At 47.9% G+C, this 20,098-nt stretch overlaps 1 protein-coding gene across 3 annotated transcripts in view; it reads right to left on the bottom strand.

Moving 5' to 3' along the window:
- Nucleotides 1-20,098, bottom strand: part of rapgef5a (Rap guanine nucleotide exchange factor (GEF) 5a) — a 282,740-nt gene that overhangs the window by 50,911 nt on the left and 211,731 nt on the right. For all 3 annotated transcript variants that reach the window (XM_038797428.1, XM_038797429.1, XM_038797430.1), the window contains one exon: nt 18,303-18,333. In XM_038797428.1, coding sequence (XP_038653356.1) covers nt 18,303-18,333 — 31 coding nt within the window. The remainder of the gene's footprint in view (nt 1-18,302; nt 18,334-20,098) is intronic.

Genomic DNA, 20,098 nt, shown 5'->3' with positions numbered 1-20,098 from the left:
TCATCTTCTCGCCCTGCTCTCTCACCGTGGCCGATGTCTTTTCCACAGCTCCCCTCATCGGGTTGATTGGCTCCTCCACCAATGACTTCAATACGACCGCCATCTCCTTCCTCAAAGCCTCCATGTGCCTCACAAACTGCTTTTCCAGCTCCACCGCCATCACCTCAGTCATCTTCTCCACCGTAAGTAGTGCGGCCCCACCATGCAGTCCGGCATTAGCCATCTTGTCAGCGCTTTTGCTGGTCCTCTCATTCAACAGCGAGCCCGCGTTTCCTCCCTTCTTCGACACTGCTTTTTTTAACGACTTATTATTTTTCACCCTTCTTTCCTTCTTCAATCTTTTCTTTTTATAGAAAAACAAAAAATTAATCTTTCAAAAAAAGAAAAAAAAACTTTTATCAAGTTTCTTTAAAACTTCTTTCTCTTCTTTTTTGTATTCATCCAGAATTCCCCTGGGACCGTACTTCAGTCTTCTTACAACATTCTAGGCGGGAGCCACCCGATGTGAGACATCTCACCTACATGGCGCTTCAGGCCTGCCGCCTCGATCTCCATTTGGTTCCGCCCCCGCTGCTCCGACCTCCGCATGCGCTGGGCCCGACACCTCAGCACCAGCCGCCCGTCACCCGCGCGGTGTTCCTTGCCTGATTTCAAACCGGCCCCGCTTGATGCCCAGGACGGCCCCAAAGGCCAACAATAATTGGGGGGGGGGGGGGGGGGGTGGAGAGCGAAGAATCAGGGAAACCCCGAAAGCACTGCGAATAGTGGCCACCGGCGGGAGCTCCTCTCGAAAAGGCCGACCCGCTCGCAAATGCCACCGGATGTCCCCAACAAGTGCCATCTTGTTGGCTGGGAGGAGTGTATGTATATGTAGGAATTCAGAAGAAGCTCTCAATTGCCAAAAACAAACACAACTGTCTGGCAAAGAATGAGATTGATTCATTCTTAATTCACTTTCTTAATGCTTCATATCCTCTCCCAGGAGAGTCCATGAGTTATTTTATTCAGACAATACTTTTAATTATAAATTCAGATCTACAGGTTGCAGCTTCATTCTCCCTCGTTAAATATTGGGAAATATTCTGCATAACTGATGTTGGGAAGGAATCAGACAAAACAAAAGGGGAGGAAACTGTAGATTAACAGAAAATAACAGATCCGAGGCTCTCAGCTTCTCCAAACAATAAACTCGTGGCTCTTCCATCTGCTCACTTAACTGCTACTACTTTCCAAGAGGCCACACAGCTAGGTGGTGCTGCAGTAACACATATTGCCCACAAATTCCCCTTCCCTCTTCCTTTCAAGACACAAATAAATATGAGCAAATTGAATGAAAGCTTCAAAGTAGAAGATTATTTTACTTTTGTTTGAACTATACCTCGGCTTCTCCAAAACTGAAAGACGAGGCCTGACTGAGCTTGGGATGGATGTTGAAACAAAAAGAGCTCCACTGTCGTCTGTGTCGATGTAAAGGTCGATTCAGAATATATCAGATGAACTCTGGCAATTTCACTTTTCCTGGGGAGAAGTAGGTCACTGTATTGCTGAGTGAAGACATGACCTATTCATAACTTCAAACTGGGAGAGTGTTCCCATGAAAGGTTCTGGAACTGTCTTTTATATTTTAAAATGGACATCAGTCACACGGTGGTTAAGGTGGCTGCCAAAGAGTTAGGCGACCATTGCAACTTTGACTTCTAAGCTTCTGGAAAGATTCTAACTGAATAATCCTGAATCGGGGGCTTTCCTTTGAATGGGCACACCAGATGGCACCTATTTTGAGCAACTAATTCTTCGAAGTTCACTCCAAAAACAGAGCCAGTAGACCTCCAGACTTTTCATCTGAAAGACCAAAGTTCACTAAAGAGAATTGGAGACCAGTTATCTACAGAATAAGTGTGAAATAGACCACCTATTGTGTAGTATGTCTTTGGGCTTCCAAACCATTCTGGTTAGACAGTACCAGTATTGGTCACGTGACTGAAACTGTGCTAGAGACAGATGCAGAAAAGATCTGGGCAGTCTGCAAAACAAAACGAAAATCTGCAGAACAACTGTAGAAAAACGGATGTGGCATCTTTACCTCTTAAGAACTGGGAGGCTCTAAATTCTGTAAATGCCTCTCAGGCTGATTCCAAAACCCCCAAGTCAATAAGTAAAGAAATTTGACCGCCTGGTAAGAAAACCACAAGGTTCTAGCTTTTCAACCTGCTGAAAATTAATCATTTTGTGGGAACCCTGCAATAATCCTGATATCTGATTTCAGCTATTTAAACCCAGCTGACTACAATCAGAGAGTGGAAAAGGACTTCTTTCTCTACCAAGCCCACAATGACCAATTTGCTACAATACAAGCATGTGAACTATTCTTTTGGATTAACACTTCATTAATTTTATCTTTCTTGATTGTGGGGTGTGTGACTGGCAAAGCAGATAGACTCAGGATGTGTGTGTAGATCAATAAACTTCTTTATTTTTAAACTCATGAAAGACTGCTGCTGATCCTTAAATTGATCACACACTAAAGGTGGCTTAGGAACATATACGTCTAAATTTCCAACAACCGCACTGGGCGTAGATAGTAAGGGATGGGAATTAGGATTTTCATTTTTTATAACTGCTGTTAAGAGCTCTGCAACTCTCATTTCGAGAGCTTTATGATGTCCCTAGGTTGCGAAAGGCATTATATAAATGCAAGTCTTTCTTTGTCAGGTCGTTCTAGATTTAGGCTGATGATGTACCGCAGGGCCACAATGGTGGGAGGATATAATTACAGAATGGTTCATTTATAGAGGTGAAATCCATATTAAATGCGGACATGTAAAGACGTTGACGTAGAAGGTGTGACATAATCATAACCATAAGAAATCAAGTGGTGCAGCAAGGAAGTGCAAACAGCAACACATTTTCTAATGTATAATTACTTACCTACATACTATAGAGTGATCTCCAACATATCTACATTCTTCATAATCTAGATTTCCCTACCTTGGAACAGAATGGTTTAAATCTCCGCATAACTATTCTTTCCATTTTTGTATGATTATACCAGCCCTTACTATTTCCTTTCAAATGATTTACTAGCATTTGTTCATATTCCCTTTTAGCCCTTCTCATCTCCTTTTTCACCTGCCATGACATTTCCGATATTGCTTATAAGTTTGTTTTGTTAGCTGCAACTTTATCATGTGTTTCCTCATAAGTTTCAATTTTCTTTTAATCCCTATTTAGCTATGGAACATTTGCTTTGATGAATCTCTTTATATCATATGGAATATGTTTATTTCATCTTTCATATTGGGTGTTTCCCCTTGGACAGGAATTTACGTTAGGGGTCGGGCATGCGTCGACCTGCCCGAACATTATTTTTTTTTTGTCGAATGGACAGCATGGTGCTGCAGTGGTTAGCACTGCTGCCTCATGGCGCCGAGATCCCAGGTTCGATCCCGGCCCTGGGTCACTGTCCGTGTGGAGTTTGCACATTCTCCCTGTACCTGCGTGGGTTTTGCCCCAGCAACCCAAAGATGTGCAGGGTAGGTGGATTGGCCACACTAAATTGCCCCTTAATTGGAAAAAATGAATTGGGTACTCTAAATTTTTATTTTTAAATTTTGGTCGAATGCGTCAGGCATGCTTCTCAACGTCACTGCGCACACTTGCAATTTCAAGGTCAGTGAGCACGTGCATGAGTCAGATGCACTCCCGTCAACAATTGAAGGGCCAATTAGGGCCATTAATCAATCAATGAACGGTGATTTTAGACTGTCCGTGCAATTTTCAGCTTGCCACTCAGGCAAAATGTGTGGGTGTTAAACACATTTATGAATTCCCTCATCCAAAAGCGGGATAAAAGGCCCCTGGAGCAGCATTGCTTTCTCGGTCATTGCGAGTTCAGAGCTGTGTGAATACAGAGTTGTACTTGAGTTGCTTAGCAATCTTTTTAGCTATTCAAGTCTGCCTCTCATTTCAGTGAGAGGCTGGTTTAATTCAGTGGGCTAGACAGCTGGTTTGTGATGTAGAACAAGGCCAGCAGAGCAGGTTCAATTCCTGCACCAGTTGAGAATTCTGAATTTTCCCTCTGTGCACCCAAACAGGTGCCGGAATGTCGCGACTAGGGGCTTTTCACACAAACTTTTTTTTTCATAAATTTAGTGCACCCAATTCATTTTTTTCCAATTAAGGGTCAATCCACCTGCCTTGCACATCTTTGGGTTGTGGGGGCGAAACCCACGCAAACACGGGGAGAATGTGCAAACTCCACACGGACAGTGACCCAGAGCCGGGATCGAACCTGGTACCTCGACGACGTGAGGCAGCAGGGCTAACCCACTGCGCCACTGTGCTGCCCTTTTCACAGAAACTTCATTGCAGTGTTAATGTAAGCCTACTTGTGACAATAAATATTATTTATTTAATTTACATCTTCTTTTCTGGACGATTTCCCTGAGCATTGGAGCACAGTGATCTAATGGGATAGTATATTCTGCTGATGGGGCTCCTCTGAAGAGGAAGAGAGGGGGCAGGAGGCAGAGGAGACAGGGTGAGCACAGGCAGAGTCCAAGGCAGAGACCTTTAAGAGGAGCAGCACAGGCTCAATTGGTGCAGGGCAGCAGGTAGGCCTATGCAGGAAGGGACACCGAACTACATGGCCAGGACTCATGGCTAAAGTATACAGACAGCACCCAAATTACCTGCAAATGACTAAAGTCCAGTGTCTCAGGTAGATCCCCCTCTCTAGGGAGTCAGTGATCTTGTCTGTTACACTCCTCCTCAGACGGCGCTCGACTCATTGATCGACAATTCCAAAGAGCCACAGCAAAAAACCGCACAGACCTCCTCAAAAGACAAACACGGGACACAACCAACAGTGTACCCTTCGTCGTCTAGTACTTTCACGTAGCACAGAAACTACAACATCTTCTTCACAGTCTTCAACACGTCATCGATGAAGATGAACATCTTGCCAAGGTCATCCCCCCACCCCCACTACTTGCCTTCAAACAACCGCGAAACCTCAAACAAACCATTGTTTGCAGCAAACTACCCAGCCTTCAGAACAGAGACCACGACACCACACAACCCTGGCATGGCAATCTCTGCAAGACATGCCAGATCATCGACATGAATATCACCATTACACATGAGAACACCATCTACCAGGTACGCGGTACCAGGTACGACTTGGTCAACGTTGTCTACCTCATACGCTGCAGGAAAGGATGTCCCGAAGCATGGTAATTGGCGAGATCATGCAGACGCTGCGACAACGAATGAACGGAGATCGCGCGACAATCACCAGGCAGGAATTTTCCCTTGCAGTCGGGAAACACTTCAGCAGTCAAGGGCATTCAGCTTCTGATCTCCGGGTAAGCGTTCTCCAAGGCGGCCTTCAGGACGGGCGACAATGCAGAATCGCCGAGCAGAAACTTATCGCCAAGTTCTGCACACATGAGTGCGGCCTCAACCTCATGTCGCGTTACATTCATCCCCACCATCTGGCCTGGGCTTGCAAAATCCTACCAACTGTCCTGGCTTGAGACAATTCACACCTCTTTAACCTGGGGTTACCCGACTTCCGGTTGCGGCTATGACCAGCTAAGTCGCACGTTTGGCTGCTCCTGCTACAAAGGTGTTTTCGGGCCGATTGGAGGGCCCCAACGGCGCTGTAAGGACAAATCCCGGTGGGGGAAGGCTCCCTGAAGAGAACCAGACCAACTTTATGGTCGGTACCCGGAGTGGGGTGGTAAAGAAAGCAACAGCAGCTCCCAAAAAAAAGCGGGGGAAGAAGACCAAAATGGCGGCCGGTGGCGCACCCGAGGAATGGAGGAAATGGGCGGAGGAGCAGCAGGCCGCTCTCCTGCGCTTCTTTACGGAGCTGAAAATGGAGCTCTTGGAGTCAATGAATGCGACGACCACCAGGCTGATGGGAGCCCAGGCGACCCAAGAGGCGTCGATTCGGGAGCTGCAACAGGAGATGACTGTGAGGGAGGAGGAGGCCACGGTCCTCGTGGGAAAGGTAGAGGTGCACGAGGCACTCCACCTGAAATGGCAGAGCCGTTTTGAGGAGCTGGATACCCGAATGAGGCGGAAGAACCTGAGGATCTTGGGCCTGGCAGAAGGCCTGGAGGGGTCAGACCTCCCGGGATATGTAGCAGAAATGCTGAGCTCCCTGATGGGGGCAGGGGCCGTCCCTTCGCCCCTGGAGCTGGAAGAGGCCTACAGGGTCATGGCTAGGAGGCCAAGAGCAAATGAGCCCCCGAGGGCGGTGCTGGTGCGGTTCCAGCGACTCAGCGACCGTGAGAGAGTGCTGGAGTGGGCCAAGAGGGAAAGGAGCAGCAAGTGGGAGAATTCGACGGTGAGGGTCTACCAGGACTGGAGTGCGGAGGTGGCAAAGCGGCGGGCCCGGTACAACCGGACGAAGGCGGTGCTACATGCAAAACGGATCAGGTTCGGAATGCTGCAGCCAGCGCGCTTGTGGGTCACCTACAGGAACCAACACCACTATTTTGAGTCCCCAGAGGAGGCGTGGGCCTTTGTACAGGAAGAGAAACTGGACTCGAATTAGACCCAGGGGATACTTGGCGGCCGTAGCCGCTCGGGTACTTTCAGCTGAATTCTTTGTTTGGATTTTGAACTCTTGCTGTGGTTTTTCTTCTGATGTTTTTTCCCCCTTTGCCAACTTCCCTTAGTTATTGTTATTGTGGTTATTCATGGTTATTGATGGTTATTTATGCTGTTTGGTAGAGGGCGACTGTTAAGTACATTGTTATTTGTTATTTATCTGTTATTTATAATGTTAAGTTGGGGAGGCGGGACGGGGGGGGAGAGCAGATCGGGGATATGGGCTCCTAGGGGGGGTTCTTTACAGGCATGGACGGGGACGGGGGTGGAACTGAAGATGGCGGGGTGGGGTGTGGCAGGGCGAAAGCGCGGGCTTTCCTCTGTTTTCCCGCGCGCGGGGCAGAGGAGGGGGGAGGGGAGGAGTGCGGGGCGTGGCTAGCAATGGCGACCTTTCCCGCGCTGGAGCGGGGCCAGGGAGGAGGGGCAAGGGGGGGGAGGCCCCCCCCCCCGAGCCGGGGGGAGTCGGAGTGTGGCAGGAGCAGCCGGGTCAGCGTGAACCAGCTGACTTACGGGAGTACGATGGAGGGTACATCGCGGCTAGGAGGGGTCCTAGCCTGGGGGGGGGGGGGGTTAGGGAGGGACACCGGGTTGCTGCTGAAAAGACCAGAAACGGGAAGTGGAGGACTGGAGAGGTGGGGGGAGGGGGACATCGCCATGGGGAGCGGGTCAGAAGGGGAGGGTCGACCCGGGGCGAGCAGGGAACAGGACATGGCTAATCGGCAGGGGAAGGGGGCGGGTCGTCCCGCGACCCGGCTGATCACTTGGAACGTGAGGGGGTTGAATGGGCCGGTCAAGAGATCAAGGGTATTCTCACACCTGAAGGGACTGAAGGCTGATGTAGCAATGTTACAGGAGACCCATTTGAAGGTAGTGGACCAGGTTCGCCTGAGAAGGGGGTGGGTGGGACAGGTGTTCCACTCTGGATTGGACGCAAAGAACCGGGGGGTGGCGATTCTGGTGGGAAAGAGGGTGTCGTTCGTGGCGGAGGAGGTGGTGGCGGATAAGGAGGGTAGGTATGTGATGGTGAAGGGTAAGCTGCAGGGGGAGAAAGTGGTGATGGTCAACGTATATGCCCCGAACTGGGATGACGCGGGTTTTATGAGGCGCCTATTGGGCCTCATTCCGGGACTGGAGGCAGGGGGCTTGATCATGGGGGGGGACTTTAACACAGTGCTGGACCCCGGGCTAGACAGATCGAGCTCAAGGACCAATAGGAGGCCGGCAGCGGCAGAAGTGCTGAGGGGGTACATGGAGCAGATGGGAGGAGTAGACCCATGGAGGTTTGGTAGGCCGAGGGCGAGGGAGTATTCCTTTTTCTCCCACGTCCATAGAGTGTACTCCAGAATCGATTTCTTCGTGTTGAGCAGGGGGCTGATCCCGAGGGTACGGGAAGCTGAGTACTCGGCCATTGCGATCTCTGATCATGCACCACATTGGGTGGATGTGGAAATGGGGGAGGCACGGGACCAGCGCCCGCTGTGGCGGCTGGATGTGGGGCTGTTAGCGGACGACGAGGTGTGTAAAAGGGTCCGGAAGAGCATTGAGAGCTATCTGGACTTGAATGACACGGGTGAGGTGCAGGTGGGGATGGTCTGGGAGGCCCTGAAGGCAGTGATCAGGGGAGAGCTGATCTCCATAAGGGCGCACAGAGAAAGAAAGGAGAGGCAGGAGAGGGAGAGGCTGGTGGGGGAGCTATTGGAAGTGGATAGGAGATATGCGGAGGCACCAGAGGAGGGGCTGCTGGGAGAACGGCGCAGCCTGCAGGTCAAGTTCGACCTGCTGACCACCAGGAAGGCAGAGACGCAGTGGAGAAGGGCACAGGGCGCGGTCTATGAGTATGGGGAAAAGGCGAGCAGGATGCTGGCACACCAGCTTCGCAAACGAGATGCGGCTAGGGAGATTGGGGGAGTGAAGGAGAGGGGCGGGAAGGTAGTGCAGAAGGGGCAAGAAGTGAACGGGGTCTTCAGGGATTTTTACAAGGAGTTGTATCGGTCTGAGCCGCCGACGAGGAGAGGGGGAATGGAGGACTTCCTAAACAAATTGAGGTTCCCAAGGGTCCAGGAGGGGCTGGTAGAAGGGCTGGGGGCGCCAATAGGGCTAGAGGAGCTAGTCAAGGGAATAAGTCAGATGCAAGCGGGGAAGGCGCCGGGGCCAGATGGGTTCCCGGTGGAATTCTATAAGAAAAATGTGGACTTGGTGGGACCGGTACTGGTACGAGCCTTTAATGAGGCGCGAGAGGGGGGGTTCTGCCCCCGACAATGTCGCAGGCTCTGATCTCCCTGATATTGAAGCGGGATAAAGACCCCGTGCAGTGCGGGTCCTACAGGCCTATCTCGCTTCTGAACGTGGATGCCAAGTTGCTGGCAAAGATCCTGGCAGCTAGAATAGAGGATTGTGTGCCAGGGGTAATCCATGAGGACCAGACGGGGTTCGTGAAGGGGCGGCAGCTCAACACGAACGTGCGGAGATTGCTGAATGTAATTATGATGCCGGCAGTGGAGGGGGAGGCTGAGATAGTGGTAGCGCTGGACGCGGAGAAGGCATTCGATAGGGTGGAGTGGGAGTACCTGTGGGAGACGTTGGAACGGTTTGGGTTTGGGGAAGGGTTTATTAAGTGGGTGAAGTTGCTCTACTCGGCCCCGACGGCGAGTGTAGTGACAAACGGGAGGAGGTCGGAGTATTTCGGGCTCCACCGAGGGACCAGGCAGGGATGTCCCCTATCCCCCCTACTTTTCGCACTGGCGATTGAACCGTTGGCGATGGCACTGAGGGGTTCAGGGGGGTGGAGAGGACTGACTAGGGGAGGGGAGGAACATCGAGTATCGCTGTATGCGGATGATCTACTGCTGTACGTGGCAGACCCAGAAGGGGGAATGCCGGAGATAATGGAACTATTAGCAGAGTTTGGGGACTTTTCGGGGTACAAACTAAATTTGGGCAAAAGCGAGGTTTTTGTGATACACCCGGGGGACCAGGGAGAGGGTATTGGGAGACTCCCCTTCAAGCGAGCAGGAAAGAGCTTTAGGTACTTAGGGGTGCAGGTGGCAAGGAACTGGGGGACCCTCCACAAGTTGAACTTTTCCAGGCTGGTGGAACAGATGGAGGAGGAATTTAAGAGGTGGGACATGGTACCGTTGTCGCTGGCGGGGAGGGTGCAGTCAATCAAAATGACGGTCCTCCCAAGGTTCTTGTTTTTATTTCAGTGCTTGCCCATCTTCCTCCCTAGGGCCTTCTTCAAAAAGGTGACGAGTAGCATCATGAGCTACGTGTGGGCGCATGGCACCCCAAGGGTGAGGAGGGTCTTTTTGGAGCGGAGTAGGGACAGTGGAGGGCTGGCACTACCCAATCTCTCGGGGTACTACTGGGCGGCAAATGTGTCAATGGTGCGCAAGTGGATGATGGAAGGGGAGGGGGCAGCTTGGAAACGAATGGAGAGGGCGTCCTGTGGCAACACAAGCCTGGGGGCCCTAGTAACGGCACCATGGCCGCTCCCCCCCACGAGGTACACCACGAGCCCGGTGGTGGCGGCCACCCTCAAGATATGGGGGCAGTGGAGGCGACATAGGGGGGAAATGGGAGGTCTGTTGGCGGCGCCAATAAGAGGGAACCATAGATTCATCCCGGGGAACATCGACGGGGGATTTCAGAGCTGGTACAGGGTGGGCATACGGCAGCTGAAGGACCTGTTTATAGAGGGGAGGTTTGCGAGCCTGGGAGGGCTGGAGGAGAAGTTTGAGCTCCCCCCGGGAAACATGTTCAGATATTTACAAGTGAAGGCATTTGCTAGGCGGCAGGTGGAGGGGTTTCCCCTGCTCCCCAGTAAGGGGGCGAGTGATAGGGTGCTCTCGGGGGTCTGGGTCGGAGGGGGGAAGATATCAGACATCTACAAGATAATGCAGGAGGCGGAAGAAGCATCAGGGGAGGAGCTGAAAGCCAAGTGGGAAGGGGAGCTGGGAGAGCAGATAGAAGACGGGACGTGGGCGGATGCACTGGAGAAGGTCAATTCTTCCTCCTCGTGTGCGAGACTGAGCCTCATTCAATTTAAGGTGCTGCATAGAGCTCACATGACGGGGACAAGGATGAGCCGGTTCTTTGGGGGTGAGGACAGGTGTGTCAGATGTCTGGGAAGCCCAGCGAACCATGTGCATATGTTCTGGGCATGTCCGGTGCTGGAAGGGTTCTGGAAGGGGGTGGCAAGGACGGTGTCGAAGGTGGTGGGGTCCAGGGTCAAACCAGGATGGGGGCTTGCGATCTTTGGGGTCGGGGTAGAACCGGGGGTACAGGAGGCTAGGGAGGCCGGAATACTGGCCTTTGCGTCCCTAGTGGCTCGACGAAGGATATTAATTCAATGGAAGGACGTGAGGCCTCCAAGCGTTGAAACTTGGATTAACGATATGGCTAGCTATATTCAGCTAGAAAGGATCAAATTTGCCCTGAGAGGGTCGGTACAGGGATTCTCCAGGCGGTGGCAACCTTTCCTTGACTTTTTAGATCAGAGATAGACGTTCGGGGTCGTGGCAGCAGCAACCCGGGGGGGGGGGGGGGGGGGGAGGGGGGGGGAGGGAGGGGGGGAGGGGGGGGGAGGGAGGGGGGGAGGGGGAGGGGGGGAGGGGAGGGGGGGGGGAGGGAAGGGGGGGCAGCAAGGGTCGTGGGGGGACATGCACGACTGTAACGCGGGCAAATCTGCTCGCTGCTCATGTCTGAAACTGTAGGCTGCCTTGTTTGTTAAGGTTGCCTGGGGGGGGGGGGGGGGGAGGACTGGTGCGCGCGAGAGGGCGGGCGAGGGAGGGACATTTGCCTAGAGGGATTGTGTTGTAAATAATTTAAAAATTAGTAGGGGTAAATGTTTGTATGGAAAAACTCTTTCAATAAAAAATTATTTAAAAAAAAACCTGGGGTTACCCCTATCTTTGGATCTGTAAAGACTTAATTACCTGCAAATGCACGCATTCTGAGCATTGTCTGGCATCTTTAAATTTGTCTATAAATATGTTTCTGGAACATACCTCTTCATTCACCTGAGGAAGGAGCAGTGCTCCGAAAGCTCGTGTTTGAAACAAATAGTTGGACTTTAACCTGGTGTTGTAAGACTTCTTACTAGGGAGTCAGTGATAGCAATGTGCAACACGAGAGGTCCCGGAACCGCCTCCAACGTGTGTGGACGGTCACCTCATGCCGATTGCTTTAAAAGTCACGGTTCTAGGTTCTAGGTTTCCGGTTCCTTTCATGGCTCAGTGGGGGTTCTGTGCGGCGTCTCTCAATCAGCCGCACACGGTTGTGTCAAGCTGGGGGCTTCCATCATCTTTTGACACATACGCACATTCATTAGCTACTGGACAGATAAGTGCAGCCAGGCAAAGAGAGCACGATGGTTCAATGTGATGACTGGGTATCCCCACATCCAGGGTGTAATTTGAATTCAAATTTGGACCTGGGTCTCCATAGCATTACCCTGGGTCTCTGGATTACTAGTCCATTGAAAATACCACTTCGCCACCACCATGCCCACTGTAATGAACTCCAATTGGCTTTATTGGTTGGCCAATTGGAGTATGAGCTCCCTCAATGATAGCTCATTGAGGGGGCCCATATAATCACCTGTGTAGGCTTTGTGAGCAGTCTTAAGTTGACTGGACTGCTAGCAGCACTGTTTGTAGCTGCTCCTGTAATATCGTTATTGTAAATAAATATTGGTGTGGTGACAGAACTCCTGCCTCCCGTGGATTACTACACCCACAAACCTGGAACGAACTCTGCCCAGGCTGGTTTGGTCAGGTGGGGTGGCCTTCTCTTGTCATTCCTGTGTATGAGATCTTTCTGCCTGCACTAATATCCTCCATCAGGACTCCCAGGCACTGATCGGAAAAATGGAGGGCTCTGGGTGCCCACCCAAATTACCCTCCAGCCTTCCATGAACACCAGGGGCTGAAGCCATGGCTGCAGAAGAGGGAAAGTCATTGGAATTCTTCCAGGCAGTAGAATAACCTCCCCACAAACCTTCAGAGAGCCACCTCTTCCATTTTTCATATTACCCTGGGAGGCCTTAATTGGCCACTCAGCGAAATATCACATCAACAACACAATCATGGCTGGGCGTGGGTTTTACACCCGCTTCCAACCATCCTGGCTTTGGGGACAGCCAAAAGGAAAAATGTAGGCCTTGATTTTTATGCTTGCTAACTTTCCTGCTCAGTATATTTAAGTCAGATCACTTCTTACCTGACTGAACTTTTCTCTTTTTCAATTTGAGCATTTTTAACATTGACTTTTCATAATTCCTTTTTGTTTTCACTTTAACCTAATAATATTGTGTTCATTATTTCCCTCCTGTTCTCTTACTATTACCAGTCACTTGACTACTTCATCTCCCAAAACATAATCAAACAATATTATTCTTTCATTCCTGGACGATAACACATTGATCGAGGAAGTAGATTCTAAAAAGTACTCCCAGACTAACACATGATCGATAAAGTAATTCCATATTATTTCCCCTGTTAATAGAACATAGAAAAATACAGCACAGAACAGGCCCTTCGGCCCACGATGTTGTGCCAAACCTTTGTCCTAGATTAATCATAGATTATCTGTTGTTTTACTATAGCTGTATGTTGTTTCTCTTCCCACATCTAGCAGTGCACAAGGCAGGCAGTGCACAAGGCAGGCAGTGCACAAGGCAGGCATTCATCTGATTCTACAGCTGATTTTTCCTGGAGCAGGTCACTACCCCGTCACCAGAGGCTTTTGGCTTGAGAGGCGCCATTCTGCATCAAGCATGGCTAACCGGGGGCTCGCTTGTGCTAACTGCCAGCCACTGACATGCGTTGGAAGGATTTTGCAGGTTGATACTCAACGTGTTGCCGCATTATGAACGCTCGTGCCTTGGTCATGAGGCCCTGGTGTGGGACACAAACCCGGAGCTTCTCGCTCAGAGGCAGGGACACTATCCACTGCGCCACAAGACCTCCTTTCATATCTGTATGGATAGTATACAAATCTTCCCTCCACCGATGTTTGATGACCAAGAATTGCACCATTTCCCTTCCCATTAGCATAAAAGCATCTTACAGCACAAAAAGAGGTAATTCAGCCCATTATTACATAATATTCTATAACAGTCCGCTGCACATTTAATGGGATGACCAAGGGGATGACGCACATAGGGAGAAAAGATTTTGAAAGTGTCCCAGTAGTCCAACTCTACACTCCTACCCCACAGCACTAGAAATTCACCTTTTCAAGTGTGTCTACAATTTCCTGCTACCCCCCCCCCCCCCCCAAGAACACCCATTAAATTCCTATGTTGCCATCATTGAGAAGGAACAGCAGAAGATTTACTACATCTAAGAATACAAAACAATCAGCTCAATAACGTGAAGATGGATAGCTAAACAGCACCACAAACAACTAAATGGCCAAACAGCATTTAATAGTCAACACATAAATGGCATTAAGTGTACAGCACAGAAACAGGCCATTTGACCCAATTGGTTTAAGTCAGTGTGTATATGCTCCAGAAGAATTTCCACCTACCCCACCTAATCTAACCCTATCAGCATAATCTTCTAATCCGTTCTCCCTTATGTGTGTCATCGCCTTGCTCATCCCATTAAATGTACAGTGACATGTTGTAGAATGATATAAATTATTGCAATATTAGTGACAAACAACAAAAACAAAGAAACATCACTATCATTAAACTGAAAGACCACAACAAAATCTCAATTGCCTCTGTAGACCAGGCATTCACATGGACGCTGGGATGCCGTAGATACGAAAGGGGTCATGTGTCGGAAGCTTGGGGATTCTCCCCTGGGCACGGGCAGACACACAACATGCAAGAACTGCTCAGTATTATCAAAAACCTTATTGTTGTTAGTCACTGGTTATCAATTAAAATAAAAATCTTTACTAGTGTCACAAGTAGGTTTACATTAACATAGCAATGAATGTACTGTCAAAATCCTCTAACCGCCACACTCCGGCGCCTGTTTGGGTACACCAAGGGAGAATTCAGAATGACCAATTCACCTAACAAGCCCTCTTTTGGGACTTTTGGGGGGAAACCGGAGCACCGTAAGAAACCCACGCAGGCACGGGGAGAACATGCAGACTCCATAACACAGTGACGCAAGCCAGGAATTGAACCCCAGTCCCTGGCACTGTGAAGCAATAGTGCTAACCACTGTTCTTCCCTGCTGCCTAGTACTCTGATAATAATGGTCAGTGATCATTTCACCCAAATCTTGGATGAGAATTTAATTCATTTACATTCCACCAAATTGCAGAGTTAAAATCAGTACAAACATCTGCTAAGGAAAAGCCTTGGTTTTGCTTATACTCACTTTCAATTATTTAAGTCTGTAAAATATGCTTCTAAGATTGCCATGTGATCTTCAATGTACTCTTATGACTCACTCAAATGTGCATACTTTGCAGTTAACAATGTCATTAGGTTGTGCAACAATTACTGCATGCACTTGGATAAGCACTAACTAACGAGCTGATGATCATTGAAACTGGATGCTAAAATAACCTTCGAAATAATATGCTACATGCGTGAAAAGGTTACTGCGGGGCTGTGAAAATGAATCACGAACTTGCAGACAAGCAATCAACTGGCAAATTAACATCTAGGGAATAACCTGCAATTCACAGGAGCCAAGTTATATGAGAGAAGCATTAATTTGTTTGCCATGCTGAGCATTCTGAATTTTAGTAGACCTGAAGTCAGCAGATTGAAATTTCTGAAGTAATTAGGTTTCAAAAACAACAGTTGAGTTGGGTTCTGTAGGTCCAGATCAGGAGGGGCAAACTGCTGCCGGCACTGATTTCTCCACCTGGGTAATTATATTTGTTAGTTAATCCTTTGATTGGCTATTTAAGGTGTTGTCTGATAGTGAGTTCTTTGATCCGATTCCTGATCCTTGTTGGTCTGAATGCTTCTGCCTCTAGAATATGTTATTAAATGTCGGTATTCACTTGTAAATATACACTCCAAGAAAGTCTCTTTGCAAAGTGAACCAACTCCATTAATTCAATATTTTCCCAGTCTTCACTGTGCTGCTAAGTGTAATTATTTCAGATTATTCTAAACTTTTGGTTATTTTAATTGGTAGCTTGACCCAAGTTGAAAGCTCCAGAAACTAAATTCAGCACATTTTGTTCTTAATGGTGGTGCCATCAAACTGCATTTGGACTTTGAGATAAAATTTATGAAATGGTGAGGAAATGTCCTTATGTAGCAGTATAAACATGAAACTCACATATTCACAGTTGATATATGACACTAAACAATATGGATTACACTTTTAGGTGCATTCACACTGTAACAAGCACACATGAAAACTTGCCTTATTCACCTCTGTTCTCGGGTCAGGTCGGGCACTAACTAAGGATGAACTCGACAGGAGTTTAGCACTGGTGCAACACATCCCAAAGCTAAATTGTACTGTAAAAGCAGCTTAACCTCTCTTCATCAATGAAATATCAACAGCAATCTTAGAATATCATGGTCTATTTCACAGGGTGGAACTTTCGCGATCCACATGCATACAGTACTTCAAAGACACAAATGAAGGTAAGTTAAGACTTGTGCTATGCATGTCTGTTTCAGTCTGATGCTAGTTTGCCACAAGCTATTTGCGTGCATGGCTTGGAGGAGCAAATCAGCTCCAAAATTGTCAATTATCATGAAAGCTACATTTGTGCTGCAATTTGTGCGAGGCTACACAATGCTTGGAATATTACTTATGGCATAAGGCCCACCCTGTATGTTTAGGAGTAAACAACTGTCAACAGATTTTGACTGGTTGCAGGTATTTCAGGTATCAATAATGACCCAGATTTTGCACTTGTTGCTGATCTCTGAGAAAGCTGGCCACAAAGATCCAGTGATTTCCTTTGACATGGACTTCTCTTTGTCCAACAGCAGTTTAAATTTGATACCAAGTCAAGGGGATTGCCAGGTATGGAGCAACTGAATTGTTGATAAAACAGCATTGAAGCATTATTACAGTTAAAAGCACTTTATAATTCAAAAAAAATCTTTATTGACACAAGTAGGCTTACATTAACACTGCAATGAAGTTACTGTGAAAAGCCCCTAGTTGCCACACCCTGGGACTGTTCGGGTACACTGAGGGAGAATTCAGAATGTCCAAACTACTTAACAGCACGTCTTTCAGGACTTGTGGGAGGAAATCGGAGCATCCGGAGGAAACCCACGCAGACACGGGGAGAACGTGCAGACTCCGTACAGACAGTGACCTAAGCCGGGAATCGAACCGGGGACCCTGGCGCTGTGAAGCAACAGTGCTAACTACTGTGCTACACTCTATCACTTTGAATTTAATTTTTTTGATTGTAAAATAAATATTTGTTTTAATTTAGGTGGAAGCTAAAATGTCAATGTAAACAAACTTTTAAAAACATTTTATCTTTAAAAATGTAGATTGTTTTTTGTAATGAAGAAATTTGTTATTTCGTACAATTAGCTTTTCAGGGCTTTCGGGGGTGTTTAGTGATAATTATAAACTCAGTGACACTTCATTCAACAAAGTGTAGCACAAGGGTTTATTTTCACAGAATTTACAGTGCAGAAGGAGGCCATTCAGCCCATCGAATCTGCACCGGCTTTAGGAAGAGCATCCTACCCAGCCCACACCTCCACCGTATCCCCTTAACCCAGCAACCCCACCCAACACTAAGGGCAATTTTAGACACTAAGGGCAATATAGCATGGCCAATCCACCTAACCTGCACATCTTTGGACTGTGGGAGGAAACCGGAGCACCTGGAGGAAACCCCGCACACACGGGGAGAACGTGCAGACTCTGGACAGACAATGACCCAAGCTGGGAATCGAACCTGGGACCCTGGAGTTGTGAAGCAATTGTGCTAACCACTATGCTACTGTGCTGCCCTTTATACATTGAAATTAACAGCGTTAAGAGTGGTAGCTCCAATCAAATCATAGATTTTCTATTGATTGCTGTCTGAAATTGGTGGGGTAGAAAGTGGAGGAGCCTCATCAGTCCACCTTTTAGGATCACTGACAGCAAGTCCTAGATTTCTGAGTTATTTTGAGCATGTGCGAACGCCAGGGGATGGTTTAGCACAGTGGGCTAAAAAGCTGGCTTGTAAAGCAGAACCAGGCCAGCGGCGTGGGTTCAATTCCCGCACCAGCCTCCCCGAACAGGCGTCGGAACGTGGCGACTAGGGGCTTTTCACAGTAACTTCATTTGAAGCCTACTTGTGACAATAAGCGATTTTCATTTCATTTTCATTTCATTTCAAATTGCTGTCAGTTTCGGTGGGGTAATAATAGCAAATGCTAATGGTTTGGCTGTCACGAAAGCCACAAATTTAGACCATTAGATAAAAAAATTAGGAAGGCCTGTGACAGGAGATGCCAGCCAACAAATATAACATTGTATAAACATGGAGTCAATCTACTCAGAGATAATTAATGAAAAACGAAAGCACCATGCATGCAGAGATTTAAGACTGATATTATTTTCAGCTGGACATGTATGTTCTAATTGGCTACAGCCTGGAACCAGTGGCTATGTTTGGCATGTGTAGCATCCTGAACCACCATAATCACTGTACAGCACTATAGAACATGTTATATATGGGAATATAAGTAACAAATCTTGAATTTATAATGAATATATTACCTTTTTTTGTGGTGAATATTCATCGATGGTACTGAAACAAAAATAAATTAATTCAGACTAAATGCAATTTTTAATATATTAGTTTTTTTCTGTGCCCTTCTTGCCTTACATCAGGCATCAGGCCTCAAGGGCAAGCAAGGAGCTTTCTGCTCCTCTGAAATAATCCATTAGGAAACATGTGAAAGTGGCTGAGATTAACTAACTCCCACGCCTGCATTGTGTACAAATGTCAATCCTGTAATGTCTGGACTCTCTTGATCCTTGGGCAGGATAGGCCAATATTGAAAGCCCATTTTACCGTGAATTCTGATTGCAAAGGGGCTGTTTAGCACAGAGCTAAATCGCTGGCTTTGAAAGCAGACCAAGCAGGCCAGCAGCATGGTTCGATTCCTGTAACAATCTCCCTGAACAGGCGTCGGAATGTGGCGACTAGGAGCTTTTCACAGTAACTTCATCGGAAGCCTACTCGTGACAATAAGCGATTTTCATTTCATTTCATTGTTACTATCTGCTTTAAGCACAGACGGTCAGCTTTTCAAATCTCGCTCATGTTGGCAAAGCAACTGATTTGAAGGTAGCTGAACATGTCCCATGATGAAATGAAACTCGCTTATTGTCACAAGTAGGCTTCAAATGAAGTTACTGTGAAAAGCCCCTAGTCGCCACATTCCGGCACCTGTTCGGGGAGGCTGGTACGGGAATTGAACCGTGCTGCTGGCCTGCCTTGGTCTGCTTTCAAAGCCAGCGATTTAGCCCAGTGTGCTGAACCAGCCCCTGATGCAATGCACCGTGGCTTTGTGCAACTAAACGAGTAAGCTGAAAGAAGAAAACTGCCTTTGTGGAAGAGGAGATGACGAGGAAGAGTGGAGAAGTAGGGGAAACAAAAGATCAGGGGGAAGCTGGAACTAAAGGAAACACAGGCCCTCAAAGAGGGGAACATTAGTCTCCCCTCTCCCCTCCAAGCCATTCGCCATCCTGACTTGGAAATATATTGCCGTTCCCCTCACTGTTGCTGGGTCAAAATACTGGAATTCCTTCCCTTTGGGTGGTGATGCGGGAAACTACGCCATCCAAATGTTCTGCCCATAGCAGAATTGGTGCAGCTTAAAGTAAACAAAGTCCTGTGGTGGGGATAGAGAGAAGTAAAGACCAGGACATGGGGGGAGTGTGGGTGTCCGGCGTAGATCGGATGAGGCAAATAAAGAAAATGGAGACCCAGAGGGTGTGGGAAGGAAAATCAAGGACTCTGGAGCAATTTTCACAATTGGATTGGAAGCACGCGATCACCAGGTGAAACCAGTGATGGTGAAATGTGAGACAATTTGGATAAAGTGGAAATATATTAAAGAGAGGGGAGAACCAGAAAGCAGTTCCTGAAAAGTCTCTAAAACAAAAGGAGCATGCCACCTACCCCACAAAGGTTAAATAAGACTATGAAATGAAAGGTCAGAGATCATGAATGATCAGAATCACAAAACGTTAGAGTAAAATCTTTAAAATCGTTCCAAATGCAAGGCACATTTGCAGTGTAAACAGCTGCATAACCCAGGGGAGAGACCAGTATTCTGATCTTGGTGTGTTAGACTTTCCTATTAATCCTTCCATTATTCCACATTAGGAGCTGCTGGAACCCAGAATCCAGTGATTCTTCAGCTGAAAGGAAACAGCCAGACTCTGCCGCATTGAAGATTCACAAAAATGTTATTTTCCAATACTCTAATAATTAGAATAATAAAGAGTCTCTGTTTGGAATTATATTGGGACATCAATGGGAATTCTTGGGAGAGAATTTCAGT

Source organism: Scyliorhinus canicula, chromosome 5 (assembly GCF_902713615.1).
Source record: "Scyliorhinus canicula chromosome 5, sScyCan1.1, whole genome shotgun sequence".
Taxonomy (NCBI): Eukaryota; Metazoa; Chordata; class Chondrichthyes; order Carcharhiniformes; family Scyliorhinidae; genus Scyliorhinus; species Scyliorhinus canicula.
Note: the sequence above shows the minus strand (reverse complement) of the source record. Positions and strands in the feature narration are given on the sequence as shown.